The 24,925-nt window shown below is 45.3% G+C and overlaps 1 protein-coding gene across 2 annotated transcripts in view; it reads right to left on the bottom strand.

The window, feature by feature from the left end:
* Nucleotides 1-24,925, bottom strand: part of piezo2b (piezo-type mechanosensitive ion channel component 2b) — an 825,142-nt gene that overhangs the window by 333,895 nt on the left and 466,322 nt on the right. For both annotated transcript variants that reach the window (XM_078215732.1, XM_078215730.1), the window contains exon 6: nt 1,230-1,437. In XM_078215732.1, the coding sequence (XP_078071858.1) occupies nt 1,230-1,437 (208 nt within the window). The remainder of the gene's footprint in view (nt 1-1,229; nt 1,438-24,925) is intronic.

Here is a 24,925-nt window from a genome sequence, read left to right as displayed (position 1 = left end):
CTTCAGCAAGGCGTTCGATAAGGTCCCCCATGCAAGACTTCTTGAGAAAGTGAGAGGGCATGGGATCCAAGGGGCTGTTGCCTTGTGGATCCAGAACTGGCTTGCCTGCAGAAGGCAGAGAGTGGCTGTGGAGGGGTCTTTCTCTGCATGGAGGTCAGTGACCAGTGGAGTGCCCCAGGGATCTGTTCTGGGACCCTTGCTGTTTGTCATTTTCATAAATGACCTGGATGAGGAAGTGGAGGGATGGGTTGGTAAGTTTGCTGACGACACCAAGGTAGGTGGTGTTGTGGATAGTTTGGAGGGATGTCAGAAGTTGCAGCGAGACATAGATAGAATGCAAGACTGGGCGGAGAAGTGGCAGATGGACTTCAACCCGGATAAGTGTGTGGTGATCCATTTTGGCAGATCCAATGGGATGAAGCAGCAGTATAATATGAAGGGTACCATTCTTAGCAGTGTAGAGGATCAGAAGGACCTTGGGGTCCGGGTCCATAGGACTCTTAAATCGGCCTCGCAGGTGGAGGATGCGGTCAAGAAGGCGTACGGCGTACTGGCCTTCATTAATCGAGGGATTGAGTTTAGGAGTCGGGAGATAATGCTGCAGCTTTATAGGACCCTGGTTAGACCCCACTTGGAGTACTGCGCGCAGTTCTGGTCACCTCATTACAGGAAAGATGTTGAAGCCATTGAAAGGGTGCAGAGGAGATTTACAAGGATGTTGCCTGGATTGGGGGGCATGCCTTATGAGGATAGGTTGAGGGAGCTTGGTCTCTTCTCCCTGGAGAGACGAAGGATGAGAGGTGACCTGATAGAGGTTTACAAGATGTTGAGAGGTCTGGATAGGGTAGACTCTCAGAGGCTATTTCCAAGGGCTGAAATGGTTGCTACGAGAGGACACAGGTTTAAGGTGCTGGGGGGTAGGTACAGAGGAGATGTCAGGGGTAAGTTTTTCACTCAGAGGGTGGTGGGTGAGTGGAATCGGCTGACGTCGGTGGTGGTGGAGGCAAACTCGTTGGGGTCTTTTAAGAGACTTCTGGATGAGTACATGGGATTTAATGGGATTGAGGGCTATAGATAGGCCTAGAGGTGGGGATGTGATCGGCGCAACTTGTGGGCCGAAGGGCCTGTTTGTGCTGTGGCTTTCTATGTTTAACATGAGTTTGGAGAAAAAGGAAATTATTGTTTATGAATGGCACAAAGATTTAATGTACTCTAATTATAATACAAACCTGTTAAACCAAGTAAAATGGTAACAACTACTTTTCCAGTGGTTGCTATAATAATGCCAATAAATTCTTTTAATTTTGATGCATATGTTGCAATTCTGCGAAGAATATTTTGTTTATTTCCCTCTTCTTCCATCTCTTGAACTACGTCAGCTACCTCAAAATCTTCCTCATAAATGAATGCATCAGCCAGCTCAAGCTTTTCTTCATCCTGTAAAAAGAAATGCTGCAAGTCTTTAATAATTAAAAAATGTTCTTATGACTCAATATTGTAATTATGCTACCTAATATGAAACTAAACCATACCAAACAGGATGGTCTGGAATTTAATTCCTAACGTGTGCTGACTTAGCTGATCTGAGCAACTGCCGTTGCCACAATTGACTTCAGGGACTTCAAATTTCTGATATTCTGCTTTGTTAAAAAGTTTGTTGATGCTCTTAACAAGGCTTATACATTGAGAATAGCTTATGAGGTATCAGAAGTTGCTGGAGATGCATGTAATCATTCCTAGTCAAGAATCTTCAAAACAACAGGGAAGAAAAGTGGGGAAAAACTTTACAAAGGAAACTATTATTTTTGGGAGTTATACATTTTAGTAATTTATAAGACTGTATTATGCTTAAACAATAAAAGAAACTTGACCCAAATCAAATGATAACTTTCTCAGTTAAAAAAAAAGTATGTTTACTAAACGGGGTTTGTTTGTAAACAGTGCCTAAAAGAACTTTATTCACCAGGTATTTCTGCCACTAATCCCATTTGCTGCTATGGTGGGGAATTTCCTCAGAGTTGCTCCCGCTCATCACAGTAACTTGTTTGCAGTAGAATTCCCACTTTCATATAAGAACAGGGTTTTCATGGATTTCTGTTAAAATTATGGCAGTAGAGTGCAAAAGTTTGAAGATCATTTGTGTGTTAAATTTTACTGAAAAAGTAGATATCATAAACAGACCAGCATGATATGCTGGACTTTACTTAAAATGACTCCTGAACCCACATTCAAAGTACATGCGAAGGAAGGACAAGATTAATCAGTTTCAGCACAGTACTTACCAAAAACAAACAACTATGTAATGCTGCCCACAAATAATGCACCAGCAATCCAAAAGGTTATGCAATGTATTTGGTCAAAATGTAATCATACACATACGTATGTAATAGTCTTTAAAATGTGTGCATCAATCACAATCCAGAATGTCACAATTTCTAAAAGGACCTAACATTTTTTTAAAATTGTAAGACAGAAAATGGAAGTGTATTATTTCCTCCTGGCACTTTTCTAAGAAATAATTGGATCTAATTGACTCCAGTATGTACAGTAAGAAGTTTCACAACACCAGGTTAAAGTCCAACAGGTTCATTTGGTAGCACAAACTTTCAGAGCACTGTCCCTTCATCAGGTGAGGGACAGCGCTCTGAAAGCTCGTGCTACCAAATAAACCTGTTGGACTTTTACCGGGTGTTGTGAGATTTCTTACTGTGCCTACCCCAGTCCAACACCGGCATCTCCACATCATGATTCCAGTGTGTGTTAAAGTGGGATTAGCCTTCATTCGAAGTTTGACTTCTCAAACTCACTTCCATTATCAGTGCTCCACAAGCTTCAACTCATTCAAAGTGCTGCAGCTTACAACTCGAGGGGAATTTCACAGTAACTTCATTGCAATGTTAATGTAAGTCTTACATGTGACTAAAAAATAAACTTAACTTATTTTCCTTTCCAACCTGCACAAAATTACAATGCTGCACAGCTTTTGCTCTCTCCAAGCTTCATTGGCAATTTGTGCACCATCAAGTTGACTTCAAAATGATCATCTCCATTTCAAATCCCTCCATGTCTCACTCCATTCTACCTCAGTAATCTCCTGCTGCCAATTGCTCCTCTAACACTGAGCTTCATTTTGCTCCCAACACACCATTAGAGGCCAGTCATTCAGTCCCATGAAAACTGTGCTGAATCCCTTCAGCCTTGCTGCTTCACTCACTGCTTTTAAAAATATCTTTGGGAGTCTTCTATTTAGCCTCGCCTTTTGTCTTCCTTAACTTCAGCATTTCTTTATTTTTCTGCTGCTGATTGATGTCCATAGTTCCATCCCTCTATTGTAATTAGCCTCAGACTGCTTACTTACAACATTTAAAGAGCGATTTTGAGCCCACATTCTCCATCCGCAGGAATGGCGGTGCACGCGCAAAATCAGGAGAGTGGGATTTGCGCCGGCAAGTTCCTGGTTTCCAAACTTACCATCCCCTTGCCAGTGGAGTGGCGTGAAACATGGTGTGGGACCACGGAGAGCTCATTATGTCATTACCGAGCTCATTCTCCGGGATATCCCCCTTCACCGGATGTTCAGCAGGCGCCGCCATGACATCATGCCGATGCCATTTACAACAGGTTCACCTAGACATGAACCTGTTTTGGGGGTCTCTCTCCCTGGGGTCATAAAGGTAAATATAGCCCCCATGGGAGAAGGACATGGCCAGTCAGCAGCCTGGCAATGCCTCTTGAACAAGTTTGCAACACCAACCTGGCAATGCCAATCTGTGCCAAAGGGCAGGACCTCAATGGAAGCCGCATTGTTGGGGGGCGGGGGGGGGGGGGGATTTCATTCAGAGTGGTGGTGGCTGGGAGCGGATGAAGAGGTGGAGCAGGGGTGGGTGGGGGGGGGAGGGGTGAGAGTGGGTGCCAGCTCAATCTGGGGTGTTGGGGGGACAGAAGGTGGGATGGTGCTGATGATATGAGGGGAGAAACGTGCTGAGTCTGACCGGGGGTGGACAGGGGGACCCCCGAGATCTCCATAGTTGGCTGGTGGGGGGAGGTTTATTCAGGTTCTGATCAGGGCTCACTTTAAAGATGGCACCCCGATCTCTGTGCTGCTGGGTTTTGCTGGCATATTTAGGCCAAGCCCCCTTTCGTGGCAGCGTGAAACACTTGATTTTTCTTTGAAGATTTTCATAAGATCTGGAAAGAAAACCAACCTGTTTCTCTGTCCGTTTTCTCACCAGAAACAACACACCGCCATTTTTTGGTAAGACTTTGCCCTTCTGTTTTATGGTCTTTATTGGACATGGCAGTTATAAATAGCTTCATCTTGCTAGAGTGTAATGCATTGTGCGCTGCATGGTAAAATGTCTCTATCCTATTATAGAACATAGAACAGTACAGCACAGAACAGGCCCTTCGGCCCACGATGTGATGCCGAGCCCAATCTGAAACCAAGATCAAGCTATCCCACTCCCTATCATCCTGGTGTGCTCCATGTGCCTATCCAATAACCGCTTAAATGTTCCTAAAGTGTCTGACTCCACTATCACTGCAGGCAGTCCATTCCACACCCCAACCACTCTCTGAGTAAAGAACCTACCTCTGATATCCTTCCTGTATCTCCCACCACGAACCCTATAGTTATGCCCCCTTGTAATAGCTCCATCCACCCGAGGAAATAGTCTTTGAACGTTCACTCTATCTATCCCCTTCATCATTTTATAAACCTCTATTAAGTCTCCCCTCAGCCTCCTCCGCTCCAGAGAGAACAGCCCTAGCTCCCTCAACCTTTCCTCATAAGACCTACCCTCCAAACCAGGCAGCATCCTGGTAAATCTCCTCTGCACTCTTTCCAGCGCTTCCACATCCTTCTTATAGTGAGGTGACCAGAACTGCACACAATATTCCAAATGTGGTCTCACCAAGGTCCTGTACAGTTGCAGCATAACCCCACGGCTCTTAAACTCCAACCCCCTGTTAATAAAAGCTAACACACTATAGGCCTTCTTCACAGCTCTATCCACTTGTGTGGCAACCTTCAGAGATCTGTGGATATGGACTCCAAGATCTCTCTGTTCCTCCACAGTCTTCAGAACCCTACCTTTGACCCTGTAATCCACATTTAAATTAGTCCTACCAAAATGAATCACCTCACATTTATCAGGGTTAAACTCCATTTGCCATTTTTCAGCCCAGCTTTGCATCCTATCTATGTCTCTTTGCAGCCCACAACAGCCCTCCACCTCATCCACCACTCCACCAATCTTGGTGTCATCAGCAAATTTACTAATCCACCCTTCAGCCCCCTCCTCTAAGTCATTAATAAAAATCACAAAGAGCAGAGGACCAAGCACTGATCCCTGCGGCACTCCGCTAGCAACCTGCCTCCAATCCGAAAATTTTCCATCCACCACCACCCTCTGTCTTCGATCAGACAGCCAGTTACCTATCCAATCGGCCAACTTTCCCTCTATCCCACACCTCCTCACTTTCATCATAAGCCGACCATGGGGGACCTTATCAAACGCCTTACTAAAATCCATGTATATGACATCAACTGCCCTACATTCATCAACACACCTAGTTACCTCCTCAAAAAATTCTATCAAATTTGTGAGGCACGACTTGCCCTTCACGAATCCGTGCTGACTATCCTGGATTAATCCGCATCTTTCTAAATGGTCGTAAATCCCATCTCTAAGGACCTTTTCCATCAATTTACCAACCACCGAAGTAAGACTAACCGGTCTGTAATTACCAGGGTCATTTCTATTCCCTTTCTTAAACAGAGGAACAACATTCGCCATTCTCCAGTCCTCTGGCACCATCCCCGTGGACAGCGAGGACCCAAAGATCAAAGCCAAAGGCTCTGCAATCTCATCCCTTGCCTCCCAAAGAATCCTAGGATACATTTCATCAGGCCCAGGGGACTTATCGACCTTCAGTTTATTCAAAACTGCCAGTACATCCTCCCTCCAAACATCTATTTCCTCCAGCCTATTAGCCTGTAACACCTTCTCTTCCTCAAAAACATGGCCCCTCTCCTTGGTGAACACTGAAGAAAAGTATTCATTCATCACCTCGCCTATCTCTACTGACTCCATACACAAGTTCCCACTACTGTCCTTGACCGGCCCTAACCTCACCCTGGTCATTCTTTTATTCCTCACATAAGAGTAAAAAGCCTTGGGGATTTCCTTGATCCGACCCGCCAAGGACTTCTCGTGTCCCCTCCTAGCTCTCCTAAGCCCCTTTTTCAGCTCATTCCTTGCTAACTTGTAACCCTCAATCGAGCCATCTGAACCTTGTTTCCTCATCCCTACATAAGCTTCCCTCTTCCTTTTCACAAGACATTCCACCTCTTTTGTGAACCATGGTTCCCTCACTCGGCCATTTCCTCCCTGCCTGACAGGGACATACCTATCAAGGACACCCAGTATTTGTTCCTTGAAAAAGTTCCACTTTTCATTAGTTCCTTTCCCTGACAGTTTCTGTTCCCAACTTATGCTCCCTAATTCTTGCCTAATCGCATCAAAATTACCTCTCCCCCAATTGTAAACCTTGCCCTGCCGTACGGCCCTATCCCTCTCCATTGCAATAACAAAAGACACCGAATTGTGGTCACTATCTCCAAAGTGCTCTCCCACAACCAAATCTAACACTTGGCCTGGTTCATTTCCCAGTACCAAATCCAATGTGGCCTCACCTCTTGTCGGCCTATCCACATATTGTGTCAGGAAACCCTCCTGCACACACTGCACAAAAACTGCCCCATCCGAACTATTTGACCTACAAAGGTTCCAATCAATATTTGGAAAGTTAAAGTCCCCCATGACAACTTTCCTGTGACCCCTACACATATCCATAATCTGCTTAGCTATTTCTTCCTCCACATCTCTATCACTATTTGGGGGCCTATAGTAAACTCCTAACAACGTGACCGCACCTTTCCTATTTCTAACCTCAGCCCATATTACCTCAGTGTGCAGATCCCCCTTGAAGTGCCTTTCCGCAGCCGTTACACTATCCTTGATTAACAATGCCACTCCTCCACCTCTTTTACCAGCTTCCCTACACTTAGTGAAACATCTATACCCCGGAACGTCCAACAACCATTCCTGTCCTTGTTCTACCCACCTCTCCGTAATGGCCACAACATCGTAGTCCCAAGTACCAATCCACGCCCCAAGTTCATCTACCTTGTTCCGGATGCTCCTTGCATTGAAGTAGACACACTTCAACCCACCTTCCTGTCTACACGGTACCCACCCTTGACCCTGATACCTTCCCCAATACCTCACCACCCTCACTGACTTCTGGACTACAACTCCTTTTCTCACTCCCCTGACAAATTAGTTTAAAACTCATAGCTTTTATAGCTCAAGTAATTGAATGACAATATTGTAATAAGCATGCAATGCAGCTTTTGTATACCTGATACTTTTTGTCGTTTTAAGCAATTATATTAGAACATGACACTAATACTAAAATAATGATCTGGTCACACTCGATGTGCCTGAACCAAACATTTCTCATAAAAGCACGGTCATATAACTTCTAGAAATATTATTAGCCACATTCATATAAAATGGAATCAATAGACTGGCTGTCTCGAAGGAGCCTAGTCCTAAATTAATTTCACCAATCTATATCAATCTCAGACAATCATTTTAACTCAAAATTTATAATCATCAATCAGTTAATACTAAACTACTGAGATGTAAAAAAATTGTTTTGGCAACCTATTATTTATTTCCTTGATTAGTTCCATTTACTGAATATTTGTGCACTTAATGTTTAAGTGCTATTAACTATGGGCGAATTCTTACAAAAAATGGCAAAAATGGCAGAGTGTTGTTTCCGGCGAGAAAACCAGTGGGCGAGATCTTAGCGGTTCGGGCAAGAGGTGAAAGATTCTCGCCCCTCGCAATCTTTCTCGCCCTGTTCTGCCAGTGAAATCAGTCAAAGGCGCGAGGCTGATTTAAATATTAATGATATGTGGGGGGATGGGGGTGGGATGGTCAGCTGGGGGCGATGATCAGGGGGGCAATGTTCGGAACTACAATCAGGAGGGGTCAATTGGCTGGGTGGCAATTGGGGTGGGGGGGCAGGGTGACAGTTCGCCTTGTGTACTGTGTATACAATAGACTGGGAGATTGGGGCACCTGCGCAATGGACCCCTAGAGCTAAGCAGCCGGCCTCACAGTCAACCTCCCAATTTTCTCACCCATTTTACATGGCAAGGAGGCAGGTCCCAAGTCTATTTCAGCCAGAACGGAAATTGAACCTGTATTTACAGTGTTATCCTGAACCACACGCTAGCCATTTAGTTAACAGAGCTTACAAGCCTCCATAGGCTGGAATTCTCCAGCTGTTTGCGCCAACGGGATTCCCTGGTCCCGCTGCAGTGAACAGAGATTTAGCTGAGTGCCAAATTCTCTGTCCTCACTTACAGCTGCAGCAGGGCGTGAACATAATCTATTATACCCCTCAAAAACAGATGCAAAGAAATCAGAGTGCATCTCACTGGTCTTGATTCAGAAATTAATTTCAAGAAAAAGTGATCCAGATTCAACCAACGTGATTAAAATCACAATCAATAAACATTCCTTTCTCATTGTAATAAATCAAACCTCAATTTTTATTTCTCTTGCACAAAAATACCTGTAAATATTGCCAATTAATTTAAACTTTTCTGGCTTAAGGTGATCAAATTCACATTAGCCTGGCTATAGGCTAAAACTTGCATTCAATTTGCATTTATATGCACACAAATTATAAGAAATTTTATAGAAATGTAGATGGACATTTTTAATATATTTCGAATGAACAACATCGTGGCCGAGCTTCTCCCAAAAAAATTCCAAGTTCCGAATTTGGGAAAAACAGGGGTAATTCCCGCTGGTTTTTTTAGTGGGACTTTCAAAATGAATCTCCCACACTCTGAGCACTGCAGTGTCTCAGAAAGATTAATGTTGAAAATCAGTGGGCGGGGCCTACTCCTGCTGGAGAGGCCAGCAGCATAGCCCTGAGCGGCCACTGCGCATGCGCTGATCTGTCAGCGCCGAGATCGGCACATGCACAGAAGCCCCGCACTGCCGGTCTCCCGATCGCTGGCCGACTCGATCACTGGCCAGCACAGCAAACCGCATCGCTACCCCTCTGATTCCCCCACCACCCAATCGCTGGCCTCCTGGATGTCTCCAGGCCAGTCCTGACCCTCTGGCCTGCCTCAATCTCCATGGCCAGCCCCCAATCCAGCAGCTCCGATCTTCCGATCCCTTCCCCTCTCCATCCTGATGGCCAGCCCTAATCAGCCCCTTCCCTCCCTCTGTTACTGATTCTGACATGATGTGGAGTTGCCGGCATTGGACTGGGGTAGGCACAGTAAGTAGTCTCATAACACCAGGTTAAAATCCAACAGGTCGCTCAACTCATCGATCAACAGTTCCGACACGCCACAGTGAAAAACCGCACAGACCTCCTCAGAAGACAAACATGGGACACGGAGGACAGAGTACTCTTCGTTGTCCAGTACTTCCCCGGAGGGCAGAAGCTACGACATCTTCTCCAGAGCCTTCAACATGTCATTGATGAAGACGAACATCACGCCAAGGCCATCCTCATACCCCTACTTCTTGCCTTCAAACGACTGCGCAACCTCAAACAGACCATTGTCTGCAGCAAACTACCCAGCCTTCAGGAGAACAGTGATCACGACATCACACAACCCTGCTACAGCAACTTCTGCAAGATGTGTTGGATTATCGACACGGATGCCATCATCTCACATGAGAACACCATTCACCAGGTACACGGTACATACTCTTGTGACTCAGCCAACATTGTCTACCTGATATGCTGCAGGAAAGGATGTCCCGAGGCATGGTACATTGGCGAGACCATGCAGATAACGGATGAATGGACACCGCTCAACAATCACCAGGCAGGAGTGTTCCCTTTCTGTTGGGGAACACTTCAGCAGTCAAGGACATTCAGCCTTTGATTTTCGGGTAAGCGTTCTCCAAGGCGGCCTTCACGACACACGACAATGCAGAATTGCTGAGCAGAAACTGATAGCCAAGTTCCGCACACGAGGACGGCCTCAACTGGGATCTTGGGTTCATGTTTTTTTTAATATATCCAATTCAATCCAATCAAAGTTCAATTCAGAGTCTCAGCAAGTGAGACATTCCAGATCCAAGCTGACAAGACAGGCCTCTCATTTCCTGTCTGGGCTTGATCTACATGATCCAAGCTGATTGGAGCAGGCATTGCATCTCCATGTTACACCATCTGTAACCCCCATAACTTGCCTGGGCTTGCAAAATCTCATTAACTGTCCTGGCTGGAGACAATTCACACCTCTTCAACCTGTGCTTAACCCTCTCTCCACTCACATTGTCTACACCCGTAAAGACTTGATTACCTATTAAGACTCGCATTCCAACCATTATCTTGTAATTGAGTTTGTGTCTACATATGCCCTGTTTGTGAAACAAATCCTGCACTCACCTGATGAAGGAGCGATGCTCCGAAACCTCATGCTACCAAATAAACCTGTTGGACTTTAACCTGGTGTTGTGAGACTACTTACGGATTCTGACCGCAGAGTGGCAGTGGGACCCCTCACACCCATCGATCTCCTTCCCATCGGCTCCACCCCCAAGAGGCTCAGCCCCTCTGGCCCTGGTGGGCAGTGCCAAGATGCCCCTTGGGCATTGCCACATTGCCCCTTGGGTGGAGCTAGGGGGCCAGGCTGGCACTGCCCAGGGGGCACCCCTCCTTACTCCCGATCTCCTGGGGGGCGTCCATGGCCCCCCTTCACTCCAGCAGGGTCAGAACGCCAGCTCCCCACTAGTGGGAAGCTGTTGTAAACCCCACTGGAGTGAAACACTCCTGGCAGTGGGGGAGACGCTAGGTGGCCCGGAGACTTCAGTACCAGGCCTCACACAACAGGAATTACCACAGTGGAAGCACTTGCTACTTATGCTGTTTGGCATGCAAGTAGTCCTGTGTTGTAGTGTCACCAAGCTGACATCTCATTTTTATGTATTTGGTACCGCTCCTGAGGCATGCCTTCCTGCACCCTTCATTGAATCAGTGTTGATCCTTGGCTTGGTGGTTACAGTGGAGCAGGGGATATTCCGGGCCACGAGATTGTGCTTGAATAAAATTCTGCTGCTGCTGATGGCCAACAGTGCCTCATTGTTGTCCAGTCTTGAGTTGTTCAATCTGTTTGAAATATTTTCTATTTATCCTGATTTTGATACTACACAATGGAGGGTATCTTCAATGTGATGATGTGACTTTGTCTCCCCAAGGGCACTGTGGTGGTCACTTCTACCAATTCTGTCATGGACAGATGCCACTGCAGCAGGCCGGTTGATGAGGACGAAGTCGGGTATGGTTTTCCCTCTTGTTGGTTCCCTCACTACCTACCACAGACTCAGTCTCGTAGCTATGTCCTTTGGGACTTAGCTTGCTGTGGTGCTACTGAGCCACTCTAGGTGATGGGCATTGAAACCCCCATCCAGAGTACATTCTGCACTCTTGCCACCCTCAGTGCTTCCTCCAATTGGTGTTCAACATGGAGTAGTACTGATTCATCAGCTGAGGGGAGTGGTACTTGTAATCAATAGGAGGTTTCTTCGTCCATGTTTGACCCAAAGCCATGAGAATTCATGAGGTTCAGAGTCGATGTTGAGGACTCCCAAGGCAACTCCCTCCTGACGGTATGCCACTTTGTCATCACCTCTTACTGGTTGGACAGGACATACCCAAGGATGGTGATGGTGGTGTCTGTGACATTATCTTTAGGTATGATTCCATAAGTTTTCTTAATTCACTTATGCGATGTGGGTGTCACTGACTGGACCAGCATTTATTGCCTAATGGCCTTTGAACTGAGTGGCTTGCTAGGAGGGCATTTAAGAATCAACCAAATCGCTGTGGATCTGGAGTCACATGTAGGTCAGACCAGGTAAAGATAGCAGATTTCCTTTCCTAGAGGAAGTTAGTGAACCAGATGGGCTTTTACAACAATTAACAATGGTTTCTTTTAATTCCAGAATTTTTTTACTGAATTCAAATTCCACCATCTTCCATGGTGGGATTTGAATCCAGGACGCCAGAACATTACTCTGGGTCTCTGAATTACTAGTCCAGTGACAATACCACTAGGCCACTGCCTCCCCTCTGTCAGGCTGTTGTTTAACTAGTCTGTGAGGCAATTGACAGGGTTGAGTTTGCTTTTGTTGTTTCTAGTGCCTAGGTCCATGCTGGGTGGTCAGTCCAGTTTCATTCCTTTTAGACTTTTTGTGGTTTGGTACAACTGAGTGACTTGCTAGTCCATTTAAGAGGGCATTTGTTGTGTGTCTGGAGTCACATGTAGGCCAGACCAGTTAAGTATGGTCGATTTCCTTCCCTAAAGGGTAATGTGATTTGAACATGGGTCCCCTTCATCTATGGATTACTACTCCAATGAAAATACTACTACGCCACCACCTCCCCAATCCTTAAGTTTCCTCTGAAATGGCCTTGTTCGCCATTCAGTAAAAGGGCAATTAGGATGGGCAACAAATGCTGGCTCTGCCAGTAATGCTGACATCGCATAAAAGAGGAAAAGAAATTCCAGCCATGAATGGTGGTGGACAATTTAAAAACTAACAGGAGGAGGTCGTCCCCCATGTTTTCCTGCTCTCAACAAGCCACTGTAATTGTTCAGCCCCAGACCATGGAGGAGAAATCATCTAAGGAATATTGTATGTGGGTGACCGCTTGAATTTTTCTTAGCTTTTTCTGGGTTACTTGTGACTTTTTAAGGGCAAACTTGCACAACCCCTTGTTTATTTTGAACCTTGCATATTTCCTAATCTGCTGTGCCATTGAGCAACCCTCTCTACGCCTGATCTCACCAAATTAACCCTACTTCTTTAAATTTTACATCATTCTTGTACTAACTTTGTCCACTGGAGGGCAGAAATGTCACAGAACTTATGAATGCTGAAACATTGCCCCGTGTCTTCTTGTTGCTCAATCGAGTTTGCAGGCTATAAAGTTAAAACATTATTACAATTGATATTGTGCACAGCAGCAAATTGGATGTCTGTACATAAGAGTCCTAAACTGAGGATCATCTAACATGATTTGCTCACAATTCAGTATAAAAGCCTCCTTGCCACTTATATATATATAGACAAATACATAACACTGCTACTATAAATTATATCATCAAGTATCCCAGTACTGAACTCATGGAGCAAACTAGGATTGTATAGTAAGTCAACAAATACCTGAATTGGTTGATTTTGTCCTGACATGTTGGAACAATGCCCTGATACTGTGATGTTTTGAGTGGAAACTCAATGGAATTAAGGCGGTACATATGAATTAACAGGCAAACTGTGAGCAAACACATTACAAAGGATCATAGAATTATACAGTGCAGAAGAGGTCCTTTGACCCATCAAGTCTGCACCGACATGTGAGAAACACCTGACCTCCCACCTAATCCCATTTACCAGCACTTGACCCAAGTGCTCATCCAGGTACTTCTTAAAGGATGTGAGGCAACTCACCCCGACCACCCTCCCAGGCAGAGCATTCCAGAACATTACCACCTTCTGGGTAAAATGTTTTTCCTCACATCCCCACTGAACCTCCTGCCCTCATCTTGAACCTTTGTCCCCTCATGGCTGACCCTTCAACGAAGGCACGGTAGCACAGTGGTTAGCACTGCTGCTTCACAGCTCCAGGGACCTGGGTTCGATTCCTGGCTTGGGTCACTGTCTGTGTGGAGTTTGCACATTCTCTTCGTGTCTGCGTGGGTTTCCTCCGGGTGCTCCGGTTTCCTCCCACTGTCCAAAGATGTGCGGGTTAGGTTGATTGGCCATGCTAAAATTGCCCTTAGTGTCCTGAGATGCGTAGGTTAGAGGGATTAGTGGGTAAAATATGTAGGGGTATGGGGGTAGGGCCTGGGTGGGATTGTGGTCGGTGCAGACTCGATGGGCCGAATGGCCTCTTTCTGTGCTGTGGGGATTTTATGTCTATCTATGTCTATGAAGGGAAACAGCTGCCCCTCTGTCCATGCCCCTCATAATCTTGTACACCTCAATCAGGTCACCCCTCAGTCTTCTCTGCTCCAACGAAAACAACCCAAGACTATCCAACCACTCCTCATAACTTAAATTTTCCATCCCAGGTAACATCCTGGTAAATCTCTTCTGTACCCACTCCATGCAATCACATTCTTCCTATGTAATATGGTGACCAGAACTGCACACAGTACTCTGGCAGTTACCTCACCAAAGTTCTATATAACTCCAACATGACTTCCCTGCTTTTGTAATCTGTGCATCAGTTGATAAAGGCAAGTGTCCCATATGTCTTTTTCACCACCCAACTAACATGTCCTTCCGCCTTCAGAGATCTGTGGACAAACACACCATGGTCACTTTGTTCCACAGAACTTCTTAGTGTCATGCCACTCATTAAATCCTTCCTTGTCAAATTACTCCTTCCAAAGTGTATCATTTCACACTTTTCATGGTTAAAACATTTGGTTCAGACCCCCTGCAATCTCCTCCCTTGCTTCCCACAGCAGCCTTGGACACAGCTCATCTGGATCTGGAGATTTGTCCATTTTTAAGCCTGCCAACACCTTCAATCCCTCATCCTTCTCAATGTCAATTTGCTCAAGAACCTTGCAGTCTCTCTGTCTGAATTCCATAATCTTGCAGTCTCTCTCCCTGAATTCTGTACCTTCATCTTCATTCTCTTGGGTGAAGACGGATGTGAAGTATTTATTCAGTACCAATGTCCTCTGGCTCCACCCACAGATTGTCCTCTGGGTTCCTAATGAAACCCTGGCTATCCTCTTCCCATTGATATACTTATAGTTACTGCACAATAAATGTCAGGTGCAACTAGGATGGATGTCACGGTTTTCTCAGCAACCTACCCAGATGTCAGCATCCATTGTGAGTTACACAATCTTATTCAAACTCTATCTTCCTTATGAAGATTGCAAGTCTTCACAGTTCCCCATCAAAGATTTAATCTCTAAATTTCCTCCATAAATCGCTCCAGCTTGGACTGCCTCAACCACTGCTTGTCCTATGGGGTTTCAATTTTGTCTCTCAAGACTACATACTCCTGGGTTTTCTAGACTGCACTCCAGCACCAACTCACAAGCAGAGCTTTAACTCTTTAGCCATGCCGAGCAAAATGTCACTGCCCCAAAGGCCCACAAGATGGGCCCATCAACCTTTTGTTGCCTTTTCACTATCCGAAGTCCAGCTACTTGAAACCTGTCAGGCACTGCATTCTTACTGTTGGAGTCTCTTGGCTTGCTCCCATCTCCATCAGTTCTTACCAGTGATCTCCTCTCAGTGACTTCCCGTTCACTCTCGCTCCCTCTCTGGGACCTCTCCCTGTCCCCTCTCCCTGGGTTCACTCTCAGAGTTTTGTCTTTGGGAGGATTCACTCTCCCCTGTTCTAGGACTCCTCTCTCATATGGTGCCCCATTCCTTGGTCCCATGATCAAGTTTCCATGCTATTTTTCCATGCAGGTGCCCGTCTGAAGAACTCTAAAACAGAGGACTCCATAGGTACAGCCTGCTTCCTATCTGCACGTGTGCGGAATCTCCCAAAGCATGGGAAATCTGCTGTCCTTACCTGATCTGGCCTACATGTGACTCCAGATCCACAGCAATGTGGCTGACTCTTAAATGCACTCTGAAAAGCTTCAGCAAACTACTCGGTTCAATAACAATTAGGGATGCCCACATCCCCGGAACGAATAAAAAAAAATCTGCTTGTTATGGAGACATAAACTCAAATCAAAACTTCTTGAATGTAAGGTGCAAGTTTTAACACCTGAACACAAAGCTGGTCCTGTTGTGTACAGGAACACAGACTCTCAGAGTCAGTCAGACAGATTTGAGATTGTGAGGTGCTGCTATGCCAGGCAGAGGAAAACAACCTTCAGTCTGTCCGCAAGCATGACCTAGACCTTCCTGCCACTTGCCATTTTAACACACCATACTGCTCTCATGCCCAAATGTCCATCCTTGGCTTGCTGCAATCGGCTAAATTCTAGCACCCCCGCCTGTCACAGAATCAGAGCGGACAAGAGGAGGACAATGGAAATGTCCATTGACCTCAGGTGGGATTTTCCCATCTCGCTTGAGCGAGGCTGTAAAATCCCACCCAATGTCTCAATGAAGCCCAAAGCAAACTGAAGGAACAGCACCTGATCTTCCGATTAGGCACTTTATAGCTTTCCGGACTTAACATTAAGTTCAACAAAGTCAGACCAGGAACTCTCTCCTCCACCTCCACCCCATTTCCATCAATTTATTTTATTATTTTATAAATATTTTATTTTTATTTCTTCCATTGTTTCATTTTTCAACTTTTTCTTCCCACCCCATTAGGACCATTTGTTACAAGTCTCATGTTGTCTTTGACAATCTGCTTAACTTTGTTCGGCCATTTACACATTCAGATCCCTTAATGACCATTCTTGGCACTCTTCTTAGCCATGATCACCATCATTTACCTTCCTTTGCTTTTTTGTCTATGACATCTTTGTCAATCTTTCCTGTCTCCACAAACTGCTGGCCCTTTACCAGCCTCCACAGTCACCCACCCCCGCCCCCCCCCCCCACCACCACCACCCCCCATTTCTCTCCTCACCACAATGATGCTGTCAAACTTGCTGAGAATTTCCAGCATTTTCTGTTTTTGTTTCAGATTTGAGCATCAAAGTAATTTGCTTTTATATTATGTTGTGTGAGAGGAATAGAGCTGTTTTTGCTAAACACCAAGCAGAGTGCTGGTAAGTACATTTTCAAAGTTAAAAGAACTGAGTTTCTAAAGAGTTAAAGGCCAAGTAGTTGCCAGAGGATGCCTTGCCCCTGGAATTCCATTTGATTATGCTCAGAATATTGAGTGAAGGGCCATTGTTTTAAAAATACATTGGAAGATTAGCTTTGGAGGGATATTCTGTTAAAATGGGAGAAGTTTGGGACTTTTTGCCCAAGATTATATTTCCACAGAGAATGGGGTGTAAAATACAAATGTGACCTGGGGATTTTGTTGTGCTAAGATTTTATTAGGGAATTCTGTTTCTGTAGTTTAGTGTATTAGTTGCTTTCTAAAGTAATATTTTGTCAATAATGATTTTTGTTTGTTACAGCAAAGCCTTAGAACATGAAATCTTGTGTGACTCTTTGCACTGGTCACTGGAAAATTCATATATATTTTTAAAAGTTATTGGTCTTTATGGGTAACATAAGAAATTAAGGGTTCGAATGGGATACAAATTCAGAGGCTATAAAATGGGTACACTAGAATTTTACAATGTTTAAATGAACAAAATTTCACTTTTACTTCTCATGCATTTATTGAAAAGTCAGTATGGCTACCTCTATTGCTGAGGCATTTCTGGAGAAGATATGGCTTCAGAGTGTGGAACAATATAAATCGTATCTTATTTTCTATTGTCTGTAGCTCTGACAAAGAGTCATCCAGACTCGAAATGTCAATGTTCTCTCTCTGCAGATGCTGTCAGACCTGCTGAAAATTTCCAGCATTTTCTGTTTTTGTTTCAGACTTGAGCATCAAAGTAATTTGCTTTTTATATTATGTTGTGTGAGAGGAATGGGACTGTTTTTTGCTAAACACCAAGCAGAGTGCTGGTTAGAATGAATTCAAAGTTCAAAGAGCTGAGGTTTTTGAAGAGTTAAAGACTAAGGGGCTGCCAGAGGTTGCCTTGCCACTGGAATTCCATTTGATATGGAAGGTTGGTGAGAAGAGGGACATTTCAAATATAATTCTAAAATTCTAATATTATTTGTATTTGTGTTTAACATTTAACTGCAAGTATTGTTTAACTTCCAGGTCTCAACCAGATTAATTAATTAAGGAAACTAGTTATAATTGCTGTAACTGGGCTCAGCTAGTCCCTTGTTCAGAACATATAAATTCAGACACCCTGGGTGGAATTATCCCATGCTGCCCACCATGGGAATTGTAGTGGGTGGGGGTGGACCATGCAAAGGTCTGTTGACTTTGGGTAGAAATTTCCGGCCTTGGGGTGAACGCGAACGGAAAATTCCGCCCTCTCTGTGACCAGCACTGAGTGCAGCTTCAGACAGAGCATGGAAGATGATAAGAGGGAGTTCAGTGAGAAGTGGAAGCTGGTACTCCTTTGTTTTTCTAACTTTTTCACCTTGTAAGAATTGGTTTCTGCTGTTCTACAGGGGAGGAGGTGAGCTGCTGATGCATATCTGGTGAATATCTAGTAATGGACCAATGTCTATTTTCTGAAGGTTTAAAATTATACTGGAGTTTGTGATAAGATTAATGAATATCTAAAAGAAACGAAATAATTAATTAAATCTCATTAGTATTGCAGGACATTAGTATTGGGGTTGCATTGTGGCACAGGTTAGCATTGCTGCTTCACAGCGCCAGGGACCTGGGTTCAATTCCGGCCTCAGGTCACTGTCTGTGTGGAGTTTGCACATTCTCCCCTTGTCTGCATGGGCTTCCTCCGGGTGCTCCGGTTTCCTCCCATGGTTATGGTCGGTGCAGACTCGATGGGCCGAGTGGCCTCCTTCTGCACTGTAGAGATTCCATGACAGGTGATGCGTAAAGCCTGTGGCAATGTGGGAGCTCATGGATACTGTTGTTATCCAGGACAAGCACATCTGCAGTAAGTGTCTGCGACTTGATGAGCTTTAGCTCAGAGTCATTGAGCTTTAGACTGAGCTGGAGACACTGTGACACATGAGGAAGGGTGAGAATTACCTGGATGTTTTGTTTCAGGAGGTGGTCACAGCCCTTAGGGTAGAATCTTCTGGTTTACAAAGTGGTCAGGGACAGGAGGGTGTGACTGCAGGTAAGGAGACACAACGTCAGCAGTGTCAGCCTCTGCAATTGTCTAACAGGTTTGAGGTTATTTCAGCTTGTTTGGATGACAGTGGGGACAGGGTGGATGAGCTGACTGATCATGATACTGTGGTACAGGATGCCATTCTAGTGGGAGGAGCACATAAGAAGTTAACGGTAATAGGGGACAGTACAGTGAGAGGGATTAGGACGACACTGGTTAGCACTGCTGCCTCACAGTGCCAGGGATGGGGGTTCGATTCCCGACTTGAGTCACTGTCTGTGTGGAGTCTGCATGTTCTCCATGTGTCTGTGCGGGTTTCCTTCGGGTGCTCCGGTTTCCTCCCACAGTCCAAAGATGTGTGGGGTAGGTGAATTGGCCATGACAAATTGCCCCTTGGTGTAAGGGGGACTAGCTAACATAAATACATGGGGTATGGAATAGGGCCTGGGTGGGATTGTGGTCAGTGCAGACTCAATGGGCCGAATGGCCTCCTCCTGCACTGTAGGATTCTATGATTGACACTCTTCACTGTATCAAGGAACATGAATACAGACAGCTGTGCTGCCTGCCTGGTGACAGGGTTCGAGACATCTGCTCTGGGCTGGAGAGCAATTTGCGATGGGAGGGGAAGGATCCCATTGTCATGGAACCAACGACATGGGTATAGAACAAGGAAAGTGGTTTTGATTAGAGAGTTTGAGATGCTGGGCACTAAATTAAACAACAGAACCTCCAAGGATGTAATCTCTGAATTATTACCTGAATCATGTGCAAATTCGCCTAGAGTTCATAAAATTAGAGCGATGAATACATGGCTCAAAGAGTGGTATGTGAGAAGCATAATAGAGTGATATATATATGTATTTCATTTTACTCTGGCCCCAATCTTTTGATGGTCAGAGCAGCAAAAATGTTGACTTAAGCCTGTGTTGCACAGAATCCTGCAGAAGACCTGGTACATGCGCATGCACTGAAGTTGCCCAGGAAGTTTAAACTGTCAATAGATTGATTTGTGCCGTCTGGAACCTTCTGCAACAGTCTCCAACCTGAGTCTGATAATTGGGACTCACCGGGTACTTATTCAGTAAATTAGTGGTCAACACTGCTGCCTCATAGTGCCAGGGATCTGGGTTCTATTCCAGCCTAGGGTGACTGTGTGTGCAGTTTGCAGGTTCTCCCTGCGCCTGCGTGGTGCTCCGATTTCCTCCCATAGTCCGAAGATGTGTGGGTTAGGTTGATTAGCCATGCTAAAAAAATTGCCCCTTAGTGTCAGGGGGATTATCAGAGTCAATACGTGGGATTACGGGGATAAGGCGGGATAATAAACAAAGTTGTTATCTCTGGTTTGTTACCCGTGCCACGTGATAGTGAGGAGAGGAATAGGGAAAGAGAGCAGTTGAACACGTGGTTACCGGGATGGTGCAGGAGGGAGGGTTTCAGATACCTAGACAATTGGGGCTCTTTCTGGGGTAGGTGGGACCTCTACAAACAGAATGGTCTGCACCTGAATCAGAGGGATACCAATATCTTGGGGGGGAAATTTGCTAATGCTCTTCGGGAGGGTTTAAACTAATTCAGCAGGGGGGTGGGTACCTGAATTGTAGCTCCGGTGTACAGGAGGTTGAGAGTAGTGAGGTCATGGATGAGGTTTCAGGGTCGCAGGAATGTACTGGCAGGCAGGAAGGTGGTTTGAAGTGTGTATACTTCAATGCCAGGAGCATCCGGAATAAGGTGGGTGAGCTTGCAGCATGGGTTGGTACCCGGGATTTCGATGTTGTGGCCATCTTGGAGACATGGATAGAGCAGGGACAGGAATGGTTGTTGCAGGTTCCGGGGTTTAGATGTTTCAGTAAGTGCAGGGAAGGTGGTAAAAGAGGGGGAGGTGTGGCATTGTTAGTCAAGGACAGTATTACGGTGGCAGAAAGGGCTTTTGATGAGGACTCGTCTACTGAGGTAGTTTGGGCTGAGGTTAGAAACAGGAAAGGAGAGGTCACCCTGTTGGGAGTTTTTTATAGACCTCCGAAAAGTTCCAGAGATGTAGAGGAAAAGATTGCAAAGATGATTCTGGATAGGAGCGAAAGTAACAGGGTAGTTGTGCTGGGGGACTTTAACTTTACAAATATTGACTGGAAAAGCTATAGTTCGAGTACTTTGGAGGGGTCGGTTTTTGTCCAATGTGTGCAGGAAGGCTTCCTGACACAGTATGTAGATAGACCAACAAGAGGCGAGGCCACATTGGACTTGGTACTGGGTAATGAACCAGGCCAGGTGTTAGATTTGGAGGTAGGTGAGCACTTTGGTGACAGTGACCACAATTTGATTACATTTACCTTAGCTACGGAAAAGGATAGGTATATACCAAAGGGCAAGAGTTATAGCTGGGGGAAAGGAAATTATGATGCGATTAGGCGAGATTTAGCTGGCATAGGTTGGGGAAGGAAACTGCAGGGGATGGGCACAATTGAAATGTGGAACTTGTTCAAGGAACAGCTGCTACGCGTCCTTGATAAATATGTACCTGTCAGGCAGGGAGGGAGCAGACGTGTGAGGGAACCGTGGTTTACTAAGGAGGTTGAGTCTCTTGTGAAGAGGAAGAAGGAGACTTATGTAAAGATGAGACGTGAAGGCTCAGTTAGGGAGCTTGAGAGTTACAAGTTAGCCAGGAAGGACCTAAAGAAAGAGTTAAGAAGAGCCAGGAGGGGACATGAGAAGTCTTTGGCAGGTAGGATCAAGGAAAACCCTAAAGCTTTCTATAGGTATGTCAGGAGTAAAAGAATGACTAGGGTAAGATTAGGGCCAGTCAAGGACAGGAGTGGGAAGTTGTGCGTGGAGTCTGAAGAGATAGGAGAGGCACTAAATGAATATTTTTCGTCAGTATTCACACTGGAGAGGGACAGTGTCAAGATAACTACTGAGATGCAGGCTGTTGGACTGGATGGGATTGATGTTCATAAGGAGGAGGTGTTAGCAATTCTGGAAAGGGTAAAAATAGATAAGTCCCCTGGGCCGGATGAGATTTATCCCAGGAGTCAATGGGAGGCTAGAGAGGAGATTGCAGAGCCTTTGGGTTTGATCTTTGGGTTGTCATTGTCTACTGGAACAGTGTCAGAAGACTGGAGGATAGCAAATGTTGTCCCCTTGTTCAAAAAGGGGAGTAGGGACAACCCTGGTAATTATAGACCGGTGAGCCTTACTTCTGTTATGGGCAAAGTATTGGAAAGGATTATAAGAGATAGGATTTATAATCACCTCGAAAGGAATAATTTGATTAGGGATAGTCAGCACGGTTTTGCGAAGGGTAGGTCGTGCCTCACAAACCTTACTGAGTTCTTTGAGAAGGTGACCTAAGAGGTGAATGAGGGTAAAGCGGTTGATGTGGTGTATATGGATTTCAGCAAAGCGTTTGATAAGGTTCCCCATGGTAAACATTTGCAGAAAATACGGACACATGGGAGTGAGGGTGATTTAGTGGCTTGGATCAGGAATTGGCTCGCTGGAAGAAAACAGAGGGTAGTGGTTGATGGGAAATATTCATCCTGGAGTTCAGTTACTAGTGGTGTACCGCAAGGATCTGTTTTAGGGCCACTGCTGTTTGTCATTTTTATTAATGACCTGGATGAGGGCGTAGAAGGATGGGTTAGTAAATTTGCAGATGACACTAAAGTCGGTGGAGTTGTAGACAGTGCGAAGGGAAGTGGCAGGTTACAGAGGAACATAGATAAGCTACAGAGCTGGGCTGAGAGGTGGCAAATGGAGTTTAATGCGGAAAAGTGCGAAGTGATTCTCTTTGGAAGGAGTAACAGGAATACAGAGTACTGGGCTAATGGTAAGATACTTGGTAGTGTGGATGGACAGAGGGATCTGGGTGTCCATGTGCATAGATCCCTGAAAGTTGGCACCCAGGTTGATAGGGTTGTTAAGAAGGCGCACGGTGTGTTAGCTTTTATTGGGAGAGGGATTGAGTTTCGGAGCCAGGAGGTCATCTTGCAACTGTACAAAACTCTGGTGCGGCCACACTTAGAGTATTGCGTACAGTTCTGGTCGCCGCATTATAGGAAGGATGTGGAAGTGTTGGAAAGGGTGCAGAGGAGATTTACCAGGATGTTGCCTGGTATGGTGGGAAAATCGTATGAGGAAAGGCTGAGGGGCTTGAGGTTGTTTTCGTTAGAGAGAAGAAGGTTAAGAGATGACTTAATAGAGGCATACAAGATGATCAGAGGATTAGATAGGGTGGATAGTGATAGCCTTTTTCCTCGGATGGTGATGGCTAACACTAGGGGACATAGCTTTAAATTGAGGGGTGAGAGATATAGGACAGATGTTAGAGGTAGGTTCTTTACTCAGAGAGTAGTAAGGGCGTGGAATGCCCTGCCTGCAGCAGTAGTAGACTCGTCAACATTAAGAGCATTCAAATGGTTATTGGATAAACATATGGATGATATTGGAATAGTGTAGGTTAGATGGGCTTTAGATTGGTTTCACTGGTCGGCGCAACATTGAGGGCCGAAGGGCCTGTACTGCGCTGTAATGTTCTATGTTCTCAGGCTTGGGTGGGAATGTTGTCAGTGCGTGCTCGATGGGCCAAATGGGCTCTTTCTGTATTGTAGGGATTCTATGATTCTATTGTATAATTCTAAATTAGTGCTGATTAATACTTACATAAGAACATAAGAAATAGGAGCAGGAGTAGGCCATCTAGCCCCTCGAGCCTGCCCCGCCATTCAATAAGATCATGGCTGATCTGAAGTGGATCAGTTCCACTTACCCGCCTGATCCCTATAACCCCTAATTCCCTTACCGATCAGGAATCCATCTATCTGTGATTTAAACATATTCAACGAGGTAGCCTCCACCACTTCAGTGGGCAGAGAATTCCAGAGATTCACCACCCTCTGAGAGAAGAAGTTCCTCCTCAACTCTGTCCTAAACTGACCCCCCTTTATTTTGAGGCTGTGCCCTCTCGTTCTAATACTTGGTGTAGCTCAGAGTTTAGTCAGCATTACTGAACTAAGCACCACCTACCTCCCCACCCCCCACTCTATTACCGCTGGTTGGAAGATCTGGACCTCTTATTTTTCCAATCACATACTTCTATAATGGAAAACACATTGAAAAGCTCATGAGCCTTTGTAGGATCTCCTTGGTAGTAAACTTGTATAAACTCCTCCTTTTCCAGCTGTTTTTCCTTCTCTTGCTCCTGCTCCCATTCCTGTTCCAAATCAGCAACAATTTTCTCTGATTAGTCCAATCACTGGTTAGACCAAAATACTTGTGAAAACACTGGACTACAATGTACAGTTCTGGGCACTGCAACTTAGAAAATATATATTGTTCTTGGATTACCGTAAAGTGCATTTAGTGAAGTGCGTAGAGTGCATTTTTTCCCATTTTAAGCAACGTCGGCATCATTGGCCAGGCCAGAGTTCATTGCCCAACCCTACTTGCCCTTCAGGAGCTGCTTTCTTGAACTACTGCAGTCCCTAAGGTGTAGGTACACCCACACTGCAGTTAGGGAGGGAATCCCAGGATTTTGACCGAGCAAGAGTGAAGGAACGGTGATATATTTCCAAGACAGGGTGGTGAGTGACTTGGAAGGAAACCTCCAGGTGGTGGTTTTCTCAGGTATCTGCTACTCCTTCGATATGGTAATGGTCATGGGTTTGAAAGGTGCTGCCAAAGGACCTTGGTGGGCTCCTGCAGTGCATTTGTAGATGGTACAATTGCTACAATAGAAATATAGAAACATAGAAAACTACAGCACAAAAACAGGCCCTTCGGCCCCACAAGTTGTGCCGAACATATCCCTACCTTTTAGGCCTACCTATAACCCTCCATCCTATTAAGTCCCATGTACTCATCCAGGAATCTCTTAAAAGACCCTGTTGATTTTGCTTCCACAACCACTGACGGCAGCCGATTCCACTCGCCCACCACCCTCTGTGTGAAAAACTTCCCCCTAACATTTCCCCTGTACCTACCCCCCCAGCACCTTAAACCTGTGTCCTCTCGTAGCAGCCATTTCCACCCTGG

Source organism: Mustelus asterias, chromosome 7 (assembly GCF_964213995.1).
Source record: "Mustelus asterias chromosome 7, sMusAst1.hap1.1, whole genome shotgun sequence".
NCBI classification, from domain to species: domain Eukaryota; kingdom Metazoa; phylum Chordata; class Chondrichthyes; order Carcharhiniformes; family Triakidae; genus Mustelus; species Mustelus asterias.
Note: the sequence above shows the minus strand (reverse complement) of the source record. Positions and strands in the feature narration are given on the sequence as shown.